This window comes from Ictalurus furcatus, chromosome 17 (assembly GCF_023375685.1).
Source record: "Ictalurus furcatus strain D&B chromosome 17, Billie_1.0, whole genome shotgun sequence".
Lineage (NCBI taxonomy): Eukaryota > Metazoa > Chordata > Actinopteri > Siluriformes > Ictaluridae > Ictalurus > Ictalurus furcatus.
This window is the reverse complement of record NC_071271.1, coordinates 13876075-13897179: the sequence shown is the minus strand read 5'-3', so window position 1 is coordinate 13897179 and position 21105 is coordinate 13876075. Positions and strand designations below refer to the sequence as shown.

Sequence of the window (21105 nt, the reverse complement as noted above, 5' to 3'; positions counted from 1 at the left end):
CAACCTGGATTTGAGTGTGGCCCATCTGGCCCTGTTCTTGCCGGTTCTCAGACATTACCATGCTGGTTTGCTCACACAAAGTTGTGATGGTCAAGTGTATAATTTATCAAAGTGACACAGGATTGAGCTGCTCTCTGTGGCTTGAGCAGAATCTCTTCAGGTGAGCCCATCCACAACCGGCCTCACTAAGAGCAACTCATCTGCTGGAGGTATACAGTGTTTTAGCAGACACACTGTATAGGTGTCTGCATCCTGAGGTTATTGCACAGATCTGGCAGTGGTTTGGTAAGGTGCAGCTGGACCTCTTTGCCAGGGCCAAATCAACGAATTGTCCCTTAAATTTGTTAGATAAATGTATCGGCAGGTACAAACACAATTAACTGTTAAAGCGGGATTGACAAAAACAGTCCCCCCCCCCCCCCCCCCCCCAAGAATTCACAGACCATGACAATTCTGGTATTTCCCTTTGTGTTTTTCCAGTGTTCTCCAGTGTTTCTAGGGATAAACAGTTGTAGGTCAGATTTAGTAAAAATAAATAAATAAATAAAATAATAGACACAACAGTGCTCTAAGAGCTTTGCGTAATATAGTAGTGTTGAATGCCTTTATATAGACCTAGTGCCACAGCGTTAGTATGATGACTGCAGTACAACAAGGGACTGCAATCATAACATGCTGTGGGAGGTCTGGAGGAGTCGGCTGCACATTCTGTATATTGTATGTTAAGCTTCACAATATGTGCACATTTTGCTCAGAACACTGGGTCTTACAAAAGTACACCAGGCTTGATATAACAATCATTATAAATGAATGTAACAACACAAATACATTTCTCCACAATAAGGCACAGGATTGAACTTTGTGAAAGGTAAGCCAAGTTTCAAAAACAGAAATGACACCTTACTTTTTTTTAGCATCTTGTACATATGACAACAGTGTCAGCTGCCTTTTTTCACCATATCCATGACGTGTGAGCATATGTGGTTTATATTGCAACACAGCATGACTGTTCACCATGGAAATGAGCTCTTTGTATTGGAAGGGAGGTGACAGATGAAGAATGATGATTCATTACAATTATTTTATTATTATTACTTTATTTTATTTTATATTTATAGGTTCTAGATACATTTAAATCATTTTTGGAACGCAAACACTCCAAATCTGAGAGGTGTAGGATCCTGTTCTGGCATGATCCACCACAAATGAAGAACTACCAGGATGTCTATGCTGCAGTTACCTGGGAATTACCATTACGTTTTCCATATTCTATATCACTATTTTATATCTATATCATCCTCCCAGTGATGTGAGTGCGACAGTCACCTCTGAACACCTTTCAGGGCAATCATGTTCCTTATGACCACTCCTGGGGGATAGTAGTGGTAAAATAGAACTAGTATTATCTGCTACACAAAGAATTACACATTATAGACACAGGTACATTGTGGAAAATATTTATTGACCTTGATTTTGTTATTAAAAAGGATAAAAAAAATATACATTAAGTTTAAAAATTAAATGTTTTCCAAAAATCTAATTATGCAGTCTTTCCCTATCAGTGATTTGAAACATGAGTTTACACCATTCTCTTGTAGGTGGTTATACAGTGTAATAAAGTTTGGCAATAAAGCAAGATTCTGGGGAAATTGTTACAGCCTCATTTATTTTTCCTGACAAAGTCGGTTAGTTTGCATACCCCTAACTCCCATAATGTATAGCCTAATTGCTGTTTAAATTCAGTATTGTTTAAATACAACTAAGGAATACACTACTTTATGTGGACAAACTATACGTGGTTAGCCTACTCACATTCTCTAATCCCAAAATAAACAATAACCAATCAGAGGTTAATACTATTGGCTCACACTGCTTTCAGCAAATCACATGACAAATGGCCATAACCGATGAGTGAATCATGTCAGTAACAGAGTTCCTCTTAACAAACTTTAAAATAGGATAATCAGGCAGACTGTTTTTCAGTTATAACTGAAATCTGGGACATGGCATACTACCAGCAACAGCCCTTTTACAACCCTGTAAGTGTTTTTATATAGTTTTATTTTATTTTCATATCAAAAACCTGATAAACTTGAAAACTTGATAGCACAAGGCAGCCACACTGTTATTTGTTGTGAAAGCTTCTATGTAATTGTGATATTTAATGTATACATTTCTATATAACTTCTGTATCATTTCAATTTCTGTATTATTTTGCTAAATGATCAAATGAGACAAGATTTCAGAAAACTGTGGTTTATGAAAAATGGTCTAGAAATCTGTAGAATCTCAGAGAAAGGACAGTCAGTATCTAGTCATGACTAGTTAGTTTGTGTTAGCTACCTCTCCTTTACTATAAGCTGCAATGTTAACGCTGGTGGTATTAGCACCAGCAGCAGTCTCAATAATATACTTGGCATTGATATACCAAAAATGAAAGATGAAAAGCATTAAGAGACAGTATTTTTTTATTATTATTATTAATAATTATGTGTACACCAATTATGCACAGACAATGATTTAAAAATAGTGATTTTTTTCATTTGAAAACTATTGTCCTTTCATTTTAAAACCTACAAAAATACAGATACAGCTCAAAGGCCCCCTTTGGACTTTTGGACTGGCTCTATGGTTAATTCATCATAGCTGATTTTTTAACTTTGTGTATTATGCACATACACTGCAAACATTTTTAAGAAGCTTTATTACATTTTTTAAAGACCTTATTTGCTTTTTAATTTTTAAGGTCTTCCAGAAACTTCTGGTTATGTGACACACTTTATCATCCTGTTGTTTTTCAACAGCAAATCCCTTTTACTGGCTCAATCCAAGGAGGACTGCAGGATGGCAAGTGTATCACTGTCTGTGGACAAGCTTTACCAGGAGCCAACAGGTAAGAAAAACTTTTATATTAGTGTGGGTAGACAGATACATGACTTTGCTCGACTTTTTCCTTCCACCCAGTCCTCCCCTTGTTAAAGGTCCCAGAAGTCGCATTACTTTTTTATTTTATTTATAAATAAATAGCTTTTTATTTTTATTTTTATTTTCTGCTCAAAAAGAACAACATGTAGTTGGGAATCAAAAACATATAACCATTTGAAATGTAGTAATATTTACTTAAATACACTGGTTTAACTGTAAATAAACAAAGAGCAGACATTCATAACATTTCAAAATCATTATTATGAACGCAACTTGGAAATAATTCTATAGGAAACTGTAGATTTAAAAAGAAATACAGTAGAAGTGTTGGTGATGGTAGGTATAAAAAGAAATGCCAAAAGAAAAAAAACATATTTAAAACTATTGTAAATACCGCAACTCTTATCACAGTAATAACTGTATATGTATACATATACAGGTTCCATGTGAATCTCCAGTGTGGTTCCAGACCGGATGCTAATGTTGCCCTGCACTTTAACCCACGTTATGACCGCAGTTCAGGATACATAGTAGCCAACACCAAGCAGAATAACTGCTGGGGTACGGAGGAACACATATACCAGGCCCTGTTCCCCATGGGAAGCCCCTTCAACCTGCAGATCCTGGTTACAAGCCACTCATACAAGGTTACTTCCTTTTACTTATACTTTTCCCACTTTAATAGAAATGAAATGGTAAAAGGCAGCATTCTTGATTGCATTATAGGTCACTGTAGAACATACATCATGCACTTTTGAGCTTATGTTACCCTAATACAACATGCTTAAGTGATGCCAGGCATTTGGCTAGATTTGGACACTGGTTCTTGGGTTATAAGTGTTTGAGGGTATTTATATTTATTGCAGTGTATTTACATGCTCATCTTCTGTCCGCGAACATAACACAGTAATGCAGTATTTTAGGTTACATGCTGATCTGTCATTATCTTTTCATAGATCAGTGCCAATGGCATACATATCATGGATTACAAGCACCGTATCCCATTCAACATGGTGGACACTATCACAGTGGATGGGATGGTGGAGGTTAATACCATCGGTTTCCAGGAGCCTGTGGTGAGAAAGACCATAAGCTTAACTTAAATATACATAATACATACATTTTGCTGTTCATTCTACAAGTTTAAAGTAGAGGATACACTGTTTTATGAACATGACTGTGGAACTAATTAACTCAATATTTCTCTTCTGTTATAGCTTACATGTTTGATCATGACTTTTGATTAAATTGCATTGCTCATATACACATATTATACATTTGAAGGATGTCAAAACCTAGGCTATTTTAGGGTATAATGACAGTGTTTGGGTTCATGTTTATTTTAGATACATTATTGGTTGAGGTAAATTTGAAATTTAGTTTGTGTACTAAATGAAATGTTTTTTTTTTACAAAAACGCTGAGTAGCCTAGTATTACCCTAGTAGTATTTTTTATTTCCCTCATTCTTGAAAAGTACATGCACAGGAGTTACTTGAGACATTAGTACATTGAGTGGTGGAATGCAATCAACACACCCAATTTGGGTAAAAATGTAAAAACTAAAATGACCATCCCGTCATATATTTCTTTACGTACAAAGAGCATAAAAGGTTCCATACAGTTGGTGCTAAAATGCACTACTGTCATAATGGTCTGGCAAAACTAGGTTTTTAGATTGTTTCACATAAAAGAAAATTCATTCACAATAATAACTTCCAACAGACAACAGTCTAGTTTCAGATTTTTTATGCAGGATAAAAGGTTACCAGTTCTTTAGTTGTAAGATTAATTGAGAAGAGTATAACATTGGGAATGTCATTATGAAACATTCATTCATCAATTAAGATAGCCAATCTACCAGTATGCATATTTTTGGTAGGTGGGAGGAAACTGGAGAACATGGAGAAAACACACAGGAAGAACACACATAGTATATGCATAGACAGTAACCTGAGTTTAGAACAGAGACCCTGGAGCTGAGAGGCAGCAAGACCACCCACTGCACCACCATGCTGATTCATTACACTATAATTAAATTACCTGATCCTGTAATTTGTAAAACATGTTGTTATTTGCATATCTGAGGCCTCCGGAGTATATGGTGAAAGTGAACTTATTTAATCATACAAATTATTGATATCAAAGTTTAGGAGACATGAAATTAATTTCCTAATATGATCATATGCCTCTGAGGCCACCACTTCAACACATTCAATCGCTTCCTGTTTTTCTAAAACTACTCTATTGCTTTAGTTGCAGTATCCCTTTACATATGATGGAAAGGACCTACTTATTCATGTTTTTCATATTTTCCCCATCTATAGGGTCCTTCATTTGCTGCCCAAGCAAACTATGTAAGAGCACAAGACTTCACATAATTAGTTAACATTATGTTTGACCTTAAAATGATGAGCACATTCAATAGCTTCCTGTTTTTTCTGAAACTACTCTGTTGCTTTAGAGTTACATTATCCCTTTACATATAAAGGAAAGGACCTACTTATTCCAATTTTTTTCCCCATCTATAGGGCCCTTCATTTGGTGCCCAAGCAAACTATGTAAGAGCACAAGACTTCACATAATTAGTTAACATTATGTTTGACCTTAAATTGATGAGCTCGTAATAACCATGTCCTGTATTCTTCATCATCAGAGTGTGCCATACAAAACCAACATCAATGGTGGATTGTGGCCTGGCAGAAACATTTCCATCCAAGGGGTAGTTAATCCTCATGCTTCCAGGTCAGATGTTAGCCTTATTCTGCTACTTTGCATAATTAGAGTCTACATATTTATCTTTTCTGTTAGAGCTGAAACTGTGTTACTAAGCATCTTGAAAACTTGAATGAAAGAATAAAAGCCAGATTTGATCCAAACCAAGTATTTCCTGGACTTCACACAGATTTAGTCCAATCTTTCAAGGTATTCTGGTTTGGGGAAGAGCACCACCTGCAGATCAATGTGTCAAATTTTAGACCTAGAACATTTTGAGCTGCAAAAGATTTGCTAAATATTTCTCAAATTTTATCTGGTATTTGTGTCACCAGATTCGAGATCAACCTGCGTCACAAAAATGGGATTGCCTTTCACTATAATCCTCGCTTTGGTGAGAACTTGGTTGTGCGCAATACCCAAACAGTGGGGCAGTGGGGCTCAGAGGAGCGCTCTGGAGAAATGCCGTTTCACAGGGGACAAAACTTCCAGGTATGTACTGCAAATTTAAAGGGGATTTTGCTAATTTTTACCTTATATACAAGACAAATATGTTCATGTCTGTGTGGGTAGCTGATAAAAATTGTTTTACTTAAAGTGAAAATGAATTTGAAACAGTATATTATATCCTTTATCTATGTCACATTCCTTTCAGATCATCCTCTCCTGCAATCCTCAGCATTACAACGTGTTTGTCAATGGTAACCAAGTGCATACCTACATCCACCGCTTCACCAACCTGTCTGAGATTGATGTTCTGGAGGTGTCTGGTGACCTGAGCTTGATTGATGTAAATGTTTAGCTAAATCTTTTAGCTTGGATTTTTAGTGTGATATTTTCTCTGGCACAATTTATATATTTTTTTTTACTAAGTCACAGTTTGTTACATTTCATCTGTAAACAGTGAACTGAAAAAAGTTAACTGGTGGCTTTCAAATTAGAGCAACTCTATAATCATGGCCATATTGTGTGTTTTTTTTTTTCTTCAGTCTGAAAAAAATTCTAATAAACTACTGTCATCAAGATGTTAACTTTTCTGTTATGCAAATCTGCCCTGCATTTCAATACACTGATACATTGGGCCAAGGCAGGAACACGCTCATGTGGGCTCACACAAGGCATCACATACAGTCATACACTCATTTACACCCAGAGGCAATTTAGAGTAGCAAATACACCTACCAGCATGTTTTAGGGAGGTGGGAGTAAGCCAGAAAACTTGGAGGAAACCCACTCAGTCTTCCATCCATCCATTTTCTGTACCACTTATCCTACACAGGGTCACAGGGAGCCTGGAACCTATCCCAGGGAACTCGGGGTGCCAACCCAATGCAGGGCACAATCACACACACACTCACCCACACACTGTGGACAATTTGGAAATGCCGATCAGCCAACAACATATGTCTTTGGACTGGAGGAGGAAACCGGAGAAGAAGCCTGAAGAAACCCCCGAAGCACGGGGAGAACGTTCAAACTCCACACACACAGGGCGGAGGTGGGATTCGAACCCCCAACCGTGCTGGTTCGAGGCAAACGTGCTAACCACTAAGTACCCCCCGTCATAAGAAATTGCAATGAGACCCTGTTAATTGTATTCCCTCACTATTAACATAAACAAGTCAAACAGCGCCATCTGGTGTTACATATCCGAAGCTATTCTGCTTTGTTATATCATGTCTTGCCTGAAGATGGTAGTAAATGTCAGTACAAAAAGATAACAGACCATCTGTCTGATGTTATTCAACATGTGTCTGGTGTTACTTCAATTATTATTAATTTTTATTAATTAATAATTTTTTTAATATAATTTGACATGATCAAAATAACTTGGAAATCAAAAGAAGAGAACATATGTTGGATAACATCAGACAGATGGTGATTTTACAGTTAACTGCCTTCAAGTACCCTCTTAGTGCAGTTTTTTTTTTTACTGTGAATATTAGGTATCTTATGTGCAATTGTAAATTCACTCCATTTATTCTGTTAACTGTATATACCTTCTGCACATTGCATTATCCCGTGCATAGCTGTACATAGTATATATATTTTTTAAAAAATCATATTATTGCTGTCATGTTTGTGTATGTAATAAACGTTTGCTAAAGCCACGGCTTAACCCAATGGTGGTGTTGTTGTTTCTGAACATGTTCTACATATCTTCCAGATTATACAGTACATGTAAGGAATTGGAAAAAAAATCGACTATCAAACCTTTAATAGATGAATTATCACGTGACTGTTCAATCATAAATCATATGTTTCTTATCTAAATGAATGTAATGTAAAACCTACACACTAGCCTAGTAGTCTGGATTTACTGCTGCATATTTCTGATTCCAAAAAGGATAAAAACAGGTTTGAACAATTTTTCATAGGACAAAAGTGAAAGTTAGCGGTTAAACTCATTCATTTGGGAGTTTAACTCCCTGCAGTTACTCCAGGGCCAAAGCAAATTTTGTGCAGGAATGCTGAAAAATGTAACGTGACTTGATACTTTATGAATTGAGAAGCTCTCGGCGCTCCAGAGAGAAACGTAGTTCCTTGGCCTCGTTTCGTTTCCTTCATAAATTCAGTCTCCATTGAGACTACTCTGGTCATGCAGTGTATCATACACTATGAGTCTGCCTAACGCCACTGCTAGTGCGCATGCGCAGCAGAAGATTGGCGAGAGAGAGAGAGAGAGAGAGAGAGGGATTCAAACTTCCGGTCGTGTGTCATGGCGGCGCGGTGGAGTATACTTGAAGAGAAAAAGCTAAACCCTGCTACTTATGCTTTCTCGCTGTGAGATTTTGCGGTGTGTTGGGCTGGTTAGTGTGCTGCATTAGACGAAGCGGTTCGGATTTGGGACTGCCAGGCGGGGGAGCGCCTGCAGTTTGCATCCGCCTGACCATGGCGGCACACAAGCCCGTGGAGTGGGTCCAGGCCGTAATTAACCGATTCGACGAGCAGGTAAAGGGGCAAATGTAGCATGGCGGTATTTGGAATAAAGTCAGCACGAAGGACACTGTTTATTTATCATTGTTTTGTTGCCGTTTGGGTTGTAGCATGAAGCTTGGAAGATATAAGGATGCGGCTATAACCGTGTAGCACAGTAATAGCCTGTCAATAGTGTATAATGCTACATTAAATAAAAATAAAAAAAACCTTGCATGCTAAATAATATGTAAGAAAATAGAACGCATATATCGGTGTAGTAATAGTATCTTAACGTACTGTTTACTATGAAGTACTGTAGTGTGTGGATTTGAACGTAGCTTAGCTATCACACGAGTCTGTCGTTCTCGTCGTAGGATTTGGCTTTTATTCTGTAACGTTTCTGGGGAAGTATAATACTAAGCAGGAATGCTGTACGGTTGTGTTTAGGGTTTATTTGTGATTTATTTTGGCGTGGCATTTGAACCCCGAGAGGAGCGTTTACTCTGTGGCTAAATATAAACAACGGTAGTGAGCAGGCAGTGTGTTGACGAGCTCGGATCTGCCAGGCGTCTGTGTTAGCCAGCTAGTTAGCACTGCTTCCCATTCAGTCTGTGGATCACAACAATGTTCAGGTCTTTTTAAATGGATATCTTTCTCACTGTCCTGCACGTAGCTAGTTGAATATAACAGGTACGCATGTTTGAAGGGTATTTAAAGGGCTTTGGTAGAACTTTTGAGCTGGGTTTCGGATTCAACACACTAGGCTTTGAGTGTAACTTCCATTAATCCAGGCAGCTTTCTGATTTCCTTCACAGAGCCACAGTGTTAGTGGAAACCCATGGGTTCAGTGGCTGTTCATTTGTGCTTGTGCAGGGGCTTAGTGACTGCCTGAGGCTCATAAGAGTTTGATGGAGATGCAATGAGGGATTTGTTCAGTGTTTATTGTTAAGCCAGCTTAGAGCTCTTAAAGTCAGAAGACTTTGAACAGTTTTTCCGAGCCGGCTAAGTTCATGCGCGGGCCGTTCCTCTCTGCGTCTTCCACTCTTGTCATTTATTCTGTTTTTAGGCTTTTGTAGGGTCAAGATAGTGTAGTGCTGCAGGGGAAAAGAGATTAATTACAACTATGATACTGCAAATCAAGCCAGTATCACCTTTTTATTTACACCGAAATACAGTAACGGCTTGTTTTCCTTCGTGCCTTTTTTGCTTGTGATCAGAGACGGGTATTGCCATGTCAGCAGTATGAATCCAGAAAGCACCTTGAAACAATGACCTCACAAATGCCTGTGTGTGGTCATGGAAAACCAATCTGTCCTCTCCAGGGAAGGTTCAGACAGCTCGGAAACAGGAGCCAGTAGATTTGTATTCTGTAAAGTAAAATTGATGCGAATCACAGCTTTCCGAAATGATAGGCACGGTACCTGCTTTTGTCGAACACTGTAGAAGCTTTTAAGCATTTTCCAACAGCTTGTTATTCTAGTTTTCTCAGATGTTCTGTTATAGTGGATGTACGGTGACCACAAGTAGGTATTTTAAGTCTGTATTACAAACGATTATTTTTCCAAGGCTCAAACACTTTTAGAAGGGACGGACTTGGTCGATGAATTTAACTGAATTATTCTTTGAGACCCAGACGCCTGAATTGAATTCTACTGAATTAGTGCTGGAAAATAAATTTGTTTTAAGTAAGAATCCAGAAAGGGTCCATTTACGTGGATACATAAATGCATGCGTATGTTCATTTTCATACCTTATCGATCTTGAGGGAAATTGCAATGTTGCAGTAGCAAAGGCACGGAAAAGTGCACAACGCGAAATGCTGATTAAAATAGGAGCGGCAGTAGGATAGTCACTTTTATAAACGTATAACAATAATAATAAAGACACAGACGAACATAAAGATGGAAAAATGCAGAAATATTTCATTTTGAGGGATTAGAAATGTGCAAAAATTCCCACATAATCAGTATGGCTTTCTTTGTTATTTTAACCTATATATTGAGTTTATTTGGATACATGTAATATCCATATTGCACTAAAGTGCACATAAGGGAAAGTGGTCTGTGACCTTTGTGGAATTTTAAACCGTGCCTGGGAAACAAAGTGCTCGCTGTCTCTTGGCATCCTGCATTAAAATGGATGTCAACAGGGCTGGGCTGTATGTGTGTGTGTGCGTGCCGGAAGCCTGAATCTTCTCTGGTCTTGGGACTTTCATTTGCAGCCACATTCTTTTCCCTTAAGGCTATGCAATGGAGGAGAGAGAGAGAGAGAGAAAGAAAGGGAACCCCAGAGGCCTCTCCTTTTTTCCTGACATTTTCAAAGACACACTAGCCACTTCTGTAGCCAGACTTTGCTGAATCTTGAACTATTCAAATCAGCTGTTTAGGGCAGATAAATGTTTGCTAAAACAGACAGAAATGTGTGCCAGATGTTTCAAATTTATAGATTGCCTAGTATTTCCCCCGCCGGCTGTTCGTTTACTAAGCAAGTCCAGAACGGTTAGTATTGTTGCAGGAGCTTGTTTCTATTCGAAAAAAATGTCTGCGTGTTTGGAGTTATTGTACATGTCATGGACAAAAAAGCTTCATGAGGACTGCTTTTTGACCCAGAAATGTGAAAGCAAGGCACAGGAAATTGATTCCACATCAGGGAGCGTTTAGCAGTAAGAAAGTCTCCCCACCCCCTCAGTCTCCTTATGGTTCATTAACACAGCCAGGCCTAGTGTGCTTTCTGCACAACCGCTACAGCATGTCTGGCTCCAGCATGCTATGTGTGTGTGTGTGTGTGTGTGTGTGTGTGTGTGTGTGTGTGTGTGTGTGTGTGTGTGTATTAGCAGATGTGTTGACTTGCAGGTGTGCAGCGGAACTCTGAGGGCGGGAATCGCAAGTCTGGGTGCGCTTTAATTCCTTCGTTTTAGTTCCTTAGGTGTGGGAGGTTGTGGTTGGAGAGGACGGGTGGGTCATGAATGATCACTGTGTTGAAAATGGTTTTATCTGAACTTCACCATCATCAGCCAAATAAATATGCTCTTAATGGTTGGGCTGCAAATATCTCAGATATCTTTCCCCTTTTCTATGTATATTTTTAGCTTCCTATTAAGACAGGACATCAGAACACTCACACCAAAGTCAGCACAGAGCACAACAAGGAATGCTTGATCAACATCTCCAAATACAAGTTTTCCCTTGTCATCAATGGCCTGACCAACATCCTCAAAAACGTTAACAATATGGTAAGTTCTGTGACATATATATTACATGTGCTTGGCTAGTTCCAAGTTTTTGTTGACCATCTGGGCTAAAATTCTCGCTACTTTGCAATAATTTTCCTTCTCTGACAAATAAAGATAGTTCATACCAATAGCCCGAATAAGTTATAGCACGATGCCTATAAATGTATTAATTAATTGTAGCATATTCTGTTCAAAAATAATATCAAATGAACAGTTCTCTTCATCAGTGAATTTAAGAGCAGAGAGTTTCTCTGATTGATGATGGGGGGTGGGGAGGATAGTAATATCATATCAGCAGCCAGATTCACCTGTCTGTCAGACAGTGATGGGGGTTGTGGGGGGGAACTGCATAGCCTACACACATAATCTTCTTGTCCCTGCCTAGTGATTTGCCAACCCCTAAATTGGGATTTGTGAAACCATATGATGACCTCGTTCCCACAGAGAAAGTCTACACTGTGATTACTGGTATCATGTGGAGTTGCATGAATTTGATTGGCACATGGGAAACTGCTCCAGATTCTCTGACCAATGTACAACATTTTCTGTAGTGTGCGCATGTGTTTCCTTCACAGCGGATAATTGGCGAAGCTGGCGAAAAGAACCTCTACCTCTCACAGCTTATCATCCTGGACACTCTGGAGAAGTGCTTGGCAGGGGTGAGAAGCCAATCATGTTTCACTGTTGACTCCAGTCATCCAGATGCATATAAAGTTATAGTATTTTGTACTACTTGGATAAAGTTGACTGTGCAACAAATTACACTGCGTAAATTGTGAAGTAGCTATTGAAATTCAGAGTAAAATAAATAAATAAATAAATAGACTAAAATGCTTCTGTATCCATCTTAAATCACTCCTCTGTCTTGCTCATGTCTGAGACACAGGGCTCTGTTGTTACAATTAGAGCTTGTTGTCTTTTCTTGTCCAGAAAGACTACTCTGGGTTGGTCTGCACAGATTACATTTGCAGATGTTTCCCCATGTTGAGTTAGAATTTTCTTTGCTTCCAGAGGGATCGACAGGATTTTCCTCTATAGATATTTTATTAATGCTCTGTCAGATCCGAGACAGCTGCTCCCCTTCCTCAGTTTGTCATTGCTTTCTGTCTAGAAAGATTATAGTCCTATAGCAGATGGGTGGGTTTTCTGGATTTTTGCTAGGATGCTGAGTTTTGCTTCAGCACTGTGAGCACGTTGATCCATTTATGTGTTGGGTATGCTTCCTTAAACTCTTATCAGTGGGTTTCATTTCATAGGAGACACACATGCGGACACCCGTTTATTGTATGTACTTGATCCGGTATATGCAGATAATATAAAAGACCTAAGATTGTTTATTTTTAGAGGAGTTTGCTCTTAAGCATGATTAATCATGGAAATGTGGGGAATATTCAATTTGTAACTTAAGAATTTGATTTCATTTCCTGTAGAAATGAATGTAGACCCAGGTCCCTACATTATTATGCAGACATTAGACACGGGCATGTTCATGTTATACAGGGTAATGTTTCTGTAAAAATGAAATTTGAGCTTTCCTTGTAGTACTATGTGGACTTCATAAATATGAATTTTCTACCTTGCCATGTGTTTTTTTTTTTTTTTTTTTTTTTTTTTTTTTTTTCTTTTCCATATTATTAACTGGAGTGATATCAGGTACACCAATAAACTAGTTAAGCCACAGGTTTAGTTTCAAATTATTTACCAGATGTTAAGCAGTCACTCTGTGTGTGTGTGTGTGTGTGTGTGTGTGTGTGTGTGTGTGTGTGTGTGTGTGGGGTGTTCAGCAAACCAAGGACTGCTTGCGTCTAGATGAGGCCATGCTGGTAAAGCAGTTGCTACCTGAGATCTGCCACTTCCTTCACTCATGTCGTGAGGGGCAGCAGCACGCCACCCAGCTGCGCAGCTCTGCTTCAGCCGTGCTCTTCTCTCTTAGCTGCAACAACTTCAGTGCTGTCTTCAGCCGCATCTCCACAAGGTAATGATTTGGGTGCACATCTGTTAACTCTATACACCTCCTTAAACATCTAACACAATCATCTAACACATCCTTGGTAGAGTGTATGCTCCCATCAGTATTCAAGTAATGGACTTTGACATAAGTGATCGAATTCCTGACTTCAGAGCTTTTTCAGATTACCGGTGATCTCATAATTTATCTCCACACTTAAGCACCCATGCTGAATTTGGTTGCCCCGCCTGCTCAGGTAGCACGCAAGCTGAGTCAAGACATATGGATGGAGTTAGAAATAGTCCAGACCATTGTTCTTACACAGATGTTACAGAATCATCCTGTTAATGTCTCTGGCTAGAATAACTTTCCGTACAGACAGTCTGGCATAGCACTCATTACGAGTAGTGTAGTGATGGCCTGACAAGAATTCTTTTTCTTTTAAAATATCCATTTTATGGATATAAGAGGCAATGTCACAAACAGTACGTTTACATTGACAACAATAATCCAATATTAACCCGATTAAGAAACTACCATGTAAACAGCTAATTTTTTTATTACTTTAATCTGATTAAAGTCATACTCGAAGTAAACACAAATCGGATCAAGACATGTGGAGTATTCCTGTTTTAATCGGATTATCAAAGTGCATTACAGACATGTACACACCTTAATCACACTATTAACGTTGTGTGGGAGTTTTCACCGCATTTTGCGACAGGACACATACACGCATGGCAGTGCTCAACCGTTTGACCGCAAACAAGAGAACGCGGCTGCGTCCAAAACCGCGTATTTAACTACTATATAGTAGGAGAAATACGTGTATATAATAGGCGAAATACATGTGTTTCGGCTACTATATAGTAGGTAAGTACACGGTTTGGGACGCAGCCCAAAGCTTCAAGCAGTCATCTGTTTGCACGTAAAGCGTGACACATAATTAACCACACTTGAGGCTTTCGTAAAATTAAAAATAAAAACACCCAAAACTGTATATGGTACCATAGCGAAGACGAACTGTATGTTGTTACGTGAAATTCTGGAGGGAACGTTGGACGTAATGACGTGTGCAGTTAATCGATCTATGATCTAGATCATGCAAAACAGGACCATGAAAAGAATATTCTAAAAGCAACTCACGTAAACACCTTAATGACGATATTGTCTTATTCAGAATAAGGTCAATAATTAGATTAATGCTATCCATGTAAACGTAGTCAATGTTATCCTACAATGTGAAGATTTAGATTAAAGTTTAAAAATGATTTTCATCTGTACATAGCTTACACTTATCCATCTTTGCGTTCGGTCAAATCCTAAATGGCTTCTTATTCAGTTTGTTTGCTCTGTGTGTAGAGCATAATATATAACGTTTAAACCAGCTTAATGGTTCACCCGATAAGGGAGACATGAAGCAGCACCATACAGGTTTAAATGTATTAAATTTGACCTATCTATGACTTGAGAATGTGAATATGAGCTCTCATGACTTAGACTTTGAGTTGGACTTAAATTTGTCCTGAATTCTGCATGTTCTGATGTGTAAATGGTCATTTCTTTGAATTCTAATGTTTCCCAGACTACACTACTAAAGCCTACTGAAAATTATTAGCCAGTGTCCTTCCAAGTCTATACTACATTCAAGACTTTGACTCGACTTTGGACCTGACTTGGGTGTGGGCGTGATGACTCGGACTCAGATTACAATTGAGCGCTTAAAATTGAGTTATTGGTTAGCCATGATGAGCTGGGGTGTGGGGGGGTGGGTTTGTTTTTGGTGTTTGTACTTTTTAATTTTGTTTTCCTTTGTTAGTATAAAAAGAAAAAAACTGTGAATGGTTGTTGCTGTGTGACAGTCGGTTTGTTTTTCTTCTCAATAAAACTTAATTAGAATAAAATTGAGAGCTTCTGACTTGCCCTTGCCCTAAGGATTGTTGTGCACATTTGTGTTTGCATGCATCCAGCTAACGCTTGTAAATCTTTGTGGTATATTCATACTATATTGATATACAGTATGTTTTTCATAGCAAGTTGAAACTTGTTTTTGTCTCCCCTGTCCTGTTTGCAGATTACAGGAGCTTACAGTATGCACAGAGGACACTGTGGATGTGCATGACATAGAGCTTATTCAGTACATCAATGTTGATTGCTCCAAGTTAAAGAGATTACTGCAAGGTAAATCATTCTCTAATATTTGACTCTTTTTTTTTTCTCTGAAGAACTTTAGGCTCTGCTTGTCTTCTCATGTGTTCATAAGAATAATCTAAAACTGTTTATTTCCCTTTATAACACATGGTGTCTGTATCTTGACAGAAACTGTACTAAAATTTAAAGCACTGAAGAAGCCTGCACAGCTCGCTGTCATCAACAATTTGGAGAAGGTCTGTAAAAAGTCATTTTCATTTCTCTAGCAGATCAATAATGCAGCAGGTGTTGGATTATGAACTTGTCCATCATGTGTTTGCTGTTTAGGCTTTCTGGAACTGGGTGGAGTATTATCCTGATGAGTTTACTATGCTCTATCAGAGACCGCAGGCTGATATGGCAGGTGAGGTGAAATGCTTTGTGATATTAAATGTACAGTTGAGGTCTGTACATTTGCTCCACACAAGTAATTTGTGCTGATTTGTGGAGTAAAGATTGTTTGTGCAGGTTTGGTTTCTGAGATGTTAGACTATCAGATACAGACTAACAGTGAAATATAGCTAGAGTTGTCACATTTCTTTACTTGATTCATCTCAAAGCCAAAACATGAATCAAACCAAACTGGTATCATTTGTTTATGGTAATATGTGCTGTATACAAATGGCATGTGCTGTTAAATAAATAAATAAATAAATAAATAAATAAAAAATTTTGAGACACAATTCACTGTGACGTCACTGCTGACTGAAAAGAACCCAATACACACAGACACACATCAGAATATATATTATTAATTTAGGACTGTAGTTTAATTCAGTTCCATAAAAAATGCATAAATACTTATATATATATATATATATATATATATATATATATATATATATATATATATATACACACACACACAAAATATATAGTATTTATGCATTACTTTTTATGGATGCACAAAAAGCACTGAATTAAACTATAGTCCTAAATTAATAATAAAAACTCTTTCACTGCACCTTGTGGTTTCTTTTACTCGCTGCCTTTAGACATATTATTTTACTTGTTTACTTTTGATCATAATGTTTTAATTAGACATTACAGATCTTACTTTCTGTATCACCGCGTCTACACTGCGCGTGATCAGCAACGCGGCCTCGTTACCAACAGCTCACTTCTGTTATAATAAAGAACATAAGTTACACTGATGCAGCATATAATGTCAATAAACTTAAATTAAACTAAACCTTTTTTCAGCAACTTGCGACAGTATCACTCTTGTGCTCGTGCTACACAAACTCCGCTTTATAAAGTTTGTAAATCTTCTCCGCGGTGTTGAATATAAAATGTTCCACTGCCTTAGAGGACTTGGAGGTCGCACATTTTCTTCCTCAGTCAGTTGCCGATTTCGCCTCCGTCTGATGGTCATTGAGAGAAAAGAAAGTCATGTATGGTGACTCTGGGTATTAGGCTAAAGCTAGCACCGTCGCATTACTTGCGTGTGATGTCATGTAGGAAGCGGCATATACTTCCGGTTTGTAAAAATAAACCTCTAGTGTTCCATTTGAGATGATATTACCTTTCTAAAATCCACACAGTAGACGGTAGTGCAGAGTGCATAGTGTAATTGTACAGTACTTCATTTGGGACACAACTTTTAGTATTTACTCTCCGAAGCGTGTTTTCAGTACAGAAGTAACGTAATGAGTGCACACACCCCGTGCTGCACCCAGACCAACTACTCTAATGAGATTCGTTGACAACGATTTTCATAATCGATTATTATCCATTTTATCGATTAGTTGTTGCAGCTGTAATTAAGAGTTTTGCCTATTTAAATCACGCATTGACCTACTCTGGGTTCTTTCTTTGAGAGCAGTTTAAATGTCGCACAGTCGACTTTATTATTTCTGTTTACTTTTTTGACCCATACAACAAGCACACCAGCATGCATTCCTATCCTGTTGACATGTTTTATTATTGCGGTTGTTATTATTTTTATTATTACTATAACAGCAGATTTACTTTACTAAAACAGTGTGTACTCTCTGTAGCCCTCTTGAGTACAGAGGTTTATTATGTTCACCATAGGAACATAAGCGCATGCTCAGTATGTACATTAGGACTGCATGCTTATAGACCATTTGGCTGAGAGATCTCATTTGTGTTTGAGAACATACTTGTACATGTACACATGCAGGTGTTTTGTGAAGGTTTTTCCCCCCAGATTTTATGAAAGTTAATCTATAAAGTTCTTTCTCTTACATAGACTCTGCAGAGAAGCTGTTTGACCTGGTAGACAGTTTTGCAGAGAGTGCTAAGAGGAAAGCTGCTGTGTGGCCACTGCAAATCATCCTTCTCATTCTCTGTCCTGAGATCACACAGAGCATCTCTAAAGAAGTGGTGGAGGAGAGCAAGGCTAACAAGGTCAAAATTCTCTCCCTGTCCCCACACGCACGCACGCACACGTACACAAAATTGACTTCACGTTTAACCAATAATCTCAGCCGTTATGCCTGTGGCCATCTGCTGTACTTAAATACTGTGGTAATTTTTTTTTTATGTGGATACTGTAATTTTAAAAAAAGTTTTACGACAGCCTTCTCAATTCTTTGGTTTTGTCGCAGTTCCATCAGTTTAATTTGCTGTCTTCTGACATTTATTGTCTTTGAAACTTTTTTTTTTTTTTTAACTTGCCTAGTTATGTTTATTTTCTTATCCTAGAGTTCCAGAAGTAAAAGTAGTTTCAGACAGACTCAGCTTTATTTGAATGTGCTGTCTCCATGTAGAAGTTGTTTTTGGAGAGTCTAAGGAAGGCCCTGGCTGGTCACAGTAGCAGCAAGCAGTTGACGGAGAGTGCAGCCATTGCCTGTGTAAAACTGTCTAAAGCCTGCACGTACATTAACTGGGAGGATCATTCTGTCATCTTCCTTCTGGTGCAGTCTATAGTAATGGACCTCAAAGTAAGTGTATCCGTGTGTGATATTTTTTCCATCAAACCCCCTTTCTGAATGAGCTGAGCTGAGAAACAGATCTTTGTGTGCTTGTGTGTGTGTGTGTGTGTGTGTATGCATGTGTACAACCTCTGTCGTGTGTGTGTGTGGACCCTCAGGCTCTCCTGTTCAACCCCACTAAGCCGTTCTCCAGGGGCACCGGGTGTCAGAGTGCTGACGTGGACCTGATGATCGACTGCTTTGTGTCCTGCTTCCGCATCAACCCACACAACAACCAGCACTTCAAGGTCAGCTGCGCTCTCAGTGTTTACTCACTGCTGGCTCTCAGGGTTCAGAGTAATTTTAGCAAAACCCACTGTACAGTCACTGGTCAAGGTGAAGTGTCCTTTTGTAAATTAGAAACACTGGGCTGGTTAATTTTTAGATCTTGGTGCAATAGGGGTTGGTGAGTGTCCATAGACGAAGGCTCACGGTTCTTTCTTTTAGTGTGTTCAGTGACTGGCTAGTGTTACAGTAATATTACTTTGTGCGCTTGTGTAAGTAAATAAGTTTCTTGCCACTCGTTTCAGGTATGTCTGGCTTCCACCTCCCCACCAACCTTCCATTTTGTCCTGGTCAACTCTCTGCACAAAATCATTACTAATGTAAGTGTAACTGCTGAAATGGCAGATTTCAACAGTCGTGAGGAAGCTATAATGTATACTAAAAACCTTTATTGTATTTTTAATATTGTGACTTGTCTCCTTGTTTGACATAGTTGATAAACATAGAGATTTATCTATTTATTTATATATTTGTTTTAAAAAAAAAAAAACTTTTTTAAAATTGTATTTTGTGATCTCCAGATATTTTCATGTACTCTGCTCTAATAAAGCATATATACTGTGGAATAAAAATTAAACAAATGATGTACTAAACAAGTTTGAATGCTCATATAATGAACTGTATGTGTAATTAGAATTTTTATAGCAAAGCTGTAGAGACTCTGTCCAAGTTAGTTTACATCATAGACCTAGACACTATTTGTGCCTTACTTTATCATGATTCACAACAGCCCATAATATTTTTGTTGGATATTTAAATACTGTTTGTTTAATACTGTGTATATGTTCAGATTCAAAAATGATTAAAATTCCAGTTCATCATTTTTGTGAGTTTTTTTTTTATCCAGGGCTTTTGTGCTTGTTTACCATTTCTGTTTTGTTTCTTCCTATAATGTACAGTCTCACTTGGATTGGTGGCCCAAGATTGACACAATCTACTGCTACTCTGGAGAACTGCGTGCCATGTTTGCCGACACACAGGCCCGAGTCGTCCAGAGCCTTACTGCCCATGCGCCACTAAGGATGACACCAGTGAGATGTGCTCTCCTTCACACCTTTTATAGATTATCATAAAGCACTATACAGTAGATGTGCCTCTTTAACTGAATGTGGGTCTTTAAGTATTAGGTAAAGTAAATCTTTAACTATTAAGTATAAGAGTTAGGGTTGGCTGAATAATTTGAGTGCTTATTTGTGATTATTCAGTACATTTGATATTTGATTCTCTATTTACTATCCAGAAGCTTTGTCTTTACATTCCTACTACTTATATAAGCATACCATCTAGGCAGTACAATAGATTATTCAGTCTATGCAGTGCACTGTATATTCAAATTTTGATCTATTTGTGATAAAACACCATTTTATAATGACAGCTATTGTTCAAAGACATTTTTTCAGACATGAGCCTGTTGATATGCATCCCTGAATCCTAGTCGTAGATTTTTTTAGTTAATTATTTATTTATTTCCCCACCAAATCAGATGTGTTATTGCTTAAAAACGCTATTGACTGGCAGAACAGAGAACACAAACGTATCATGTCCATAGCGCTGTAACTGTAATTAAAACAATGGGAGAGATATTAGCAGAAATATTCCCGAATAATTAGGGATATATTAGTGTCTACATCCAATAATTATTTCTGAATGTAAACATTATAATACAGATTTTTCTGAACTAACCCTTAAGTGTTGGGTATTGATGAAACGATGAACAGATATACATCTTTATTCCACAGAGTTTGACATTTAAAGAGAAGATGACAACCAGCCTGAAGTTTAAAGAAAAGTCTGCCGATCTGGACTCGCGCTCTCTTCTCCTGGCTTTGGTCAAACTCATTCATGCTGACCCCAAACTAATGCTACATGTGAGTCTTTATCACTTAAATCACTAATGATAGCATTACTGCAGAACCATCAGCTTTGTTGGACTAATTGCTCAATTCAGTATAAT

The 21105-nt window shown here is 38.0% G+C and overlaps 2 protein-coding genes across 8 annotated transcripts in view; both read left to right on the top strand.

The window, feature by feature from the left end:
* The first annotated feature begins 1902 nt into the window (after positions 1 to 1902).
* Positions 1903 to 6660, top strand: LOC128621808 (galectin-9). Of its 2 annotated transcripts, XM_053647779.1 has the most exons (9): positions 1903 to 2039; positions 2805 to 2893; positions 3365 to 3572; positions 3882 to 4001; positions 5251 to 5280; positions 5455 to 5484; positions 5580 to 5668; positions 5974 to 6130; positions 6294 to 6660. In XM_053647779.1, the coding sequence occupies exons 1-9, from the start codon at positions 2004 to 2006 to the stop codon at positions 6438 to 6440; spliced, it is 906 nt and encodes a 301-aa protein (XP_053503754.1). In that variant the 5' UTR covers positions 1903 to 2003; the 3' UTR covers positions 6441 to 6660. The 2 variants fall into 2 exon arrangements, with proteins under 2 accessions (XP_053503754.1, XP_053503755.1); XM_053647780.1 differs by lacking the exons at positions 5251 to 5280; positions 5455 to 5484 and having other exon boundaries at positions 1925 to 2039.
* A 1473-nt stretch (positions 6661 to 8133) lies between these two features.
* Positions 8134 to 21105, top strand: part of nf1a (neurofibromin 1a) — a 71654-nt gene continuing 58682 nt past the window's right edge. For all 6 annotated transcript variants that reach the window (XR_008388201.1, XR_008388200.1, XM_053646388.1 and 3 more), the window contains exons 1-13: positions 8134 to 8590; positions 11646 to 11789; positions 12365 to 12448; positions 13574 to 13764; positions 15812 to 15918; positions 16057 to 16124; positions 16216 to 16291; positions 18143 to 18300; positions 18663 to 18836; positions 18986 to 19114; positions 19397 to 19471; positions 20051 to 20182; positions 20891 to 21019. Coding sequence is in view for 4 of the 6 variants with exons in the window: in XM_053646388.1 (XP_053502363.1) it covers positions 8531 to 8590; positions 11646 to 11789; positions 12365 to 12448; positions 13574 to 13764; positions 15812 to 15918; positions 16057 to 16124; positions 16216 to 16291; positions 18143 to 18300; positions 18663 to 18836; positions 18986 to 19114; positions 19397 to 19471; positions 20051 to 20182; positions 20891 to 21019 (1527 nt within the window). In the remaining 2 variants the exon portion in view is untranslated. The remainder of the gene's footprint in view (positions 8591 to 11645; positions 11790 to 12364; positions 12449 to 13573; positions 13765 to 15811; positions 15919 to 16056; positions 16125 to 16215; positions 16292 to 18142; positions 18301 to 18662; positions 18837 to 18985; positions 19115 to 19396; positions 19472 to 20050; positions 20183 to 20890; positions 21020 to 21105) is intronic.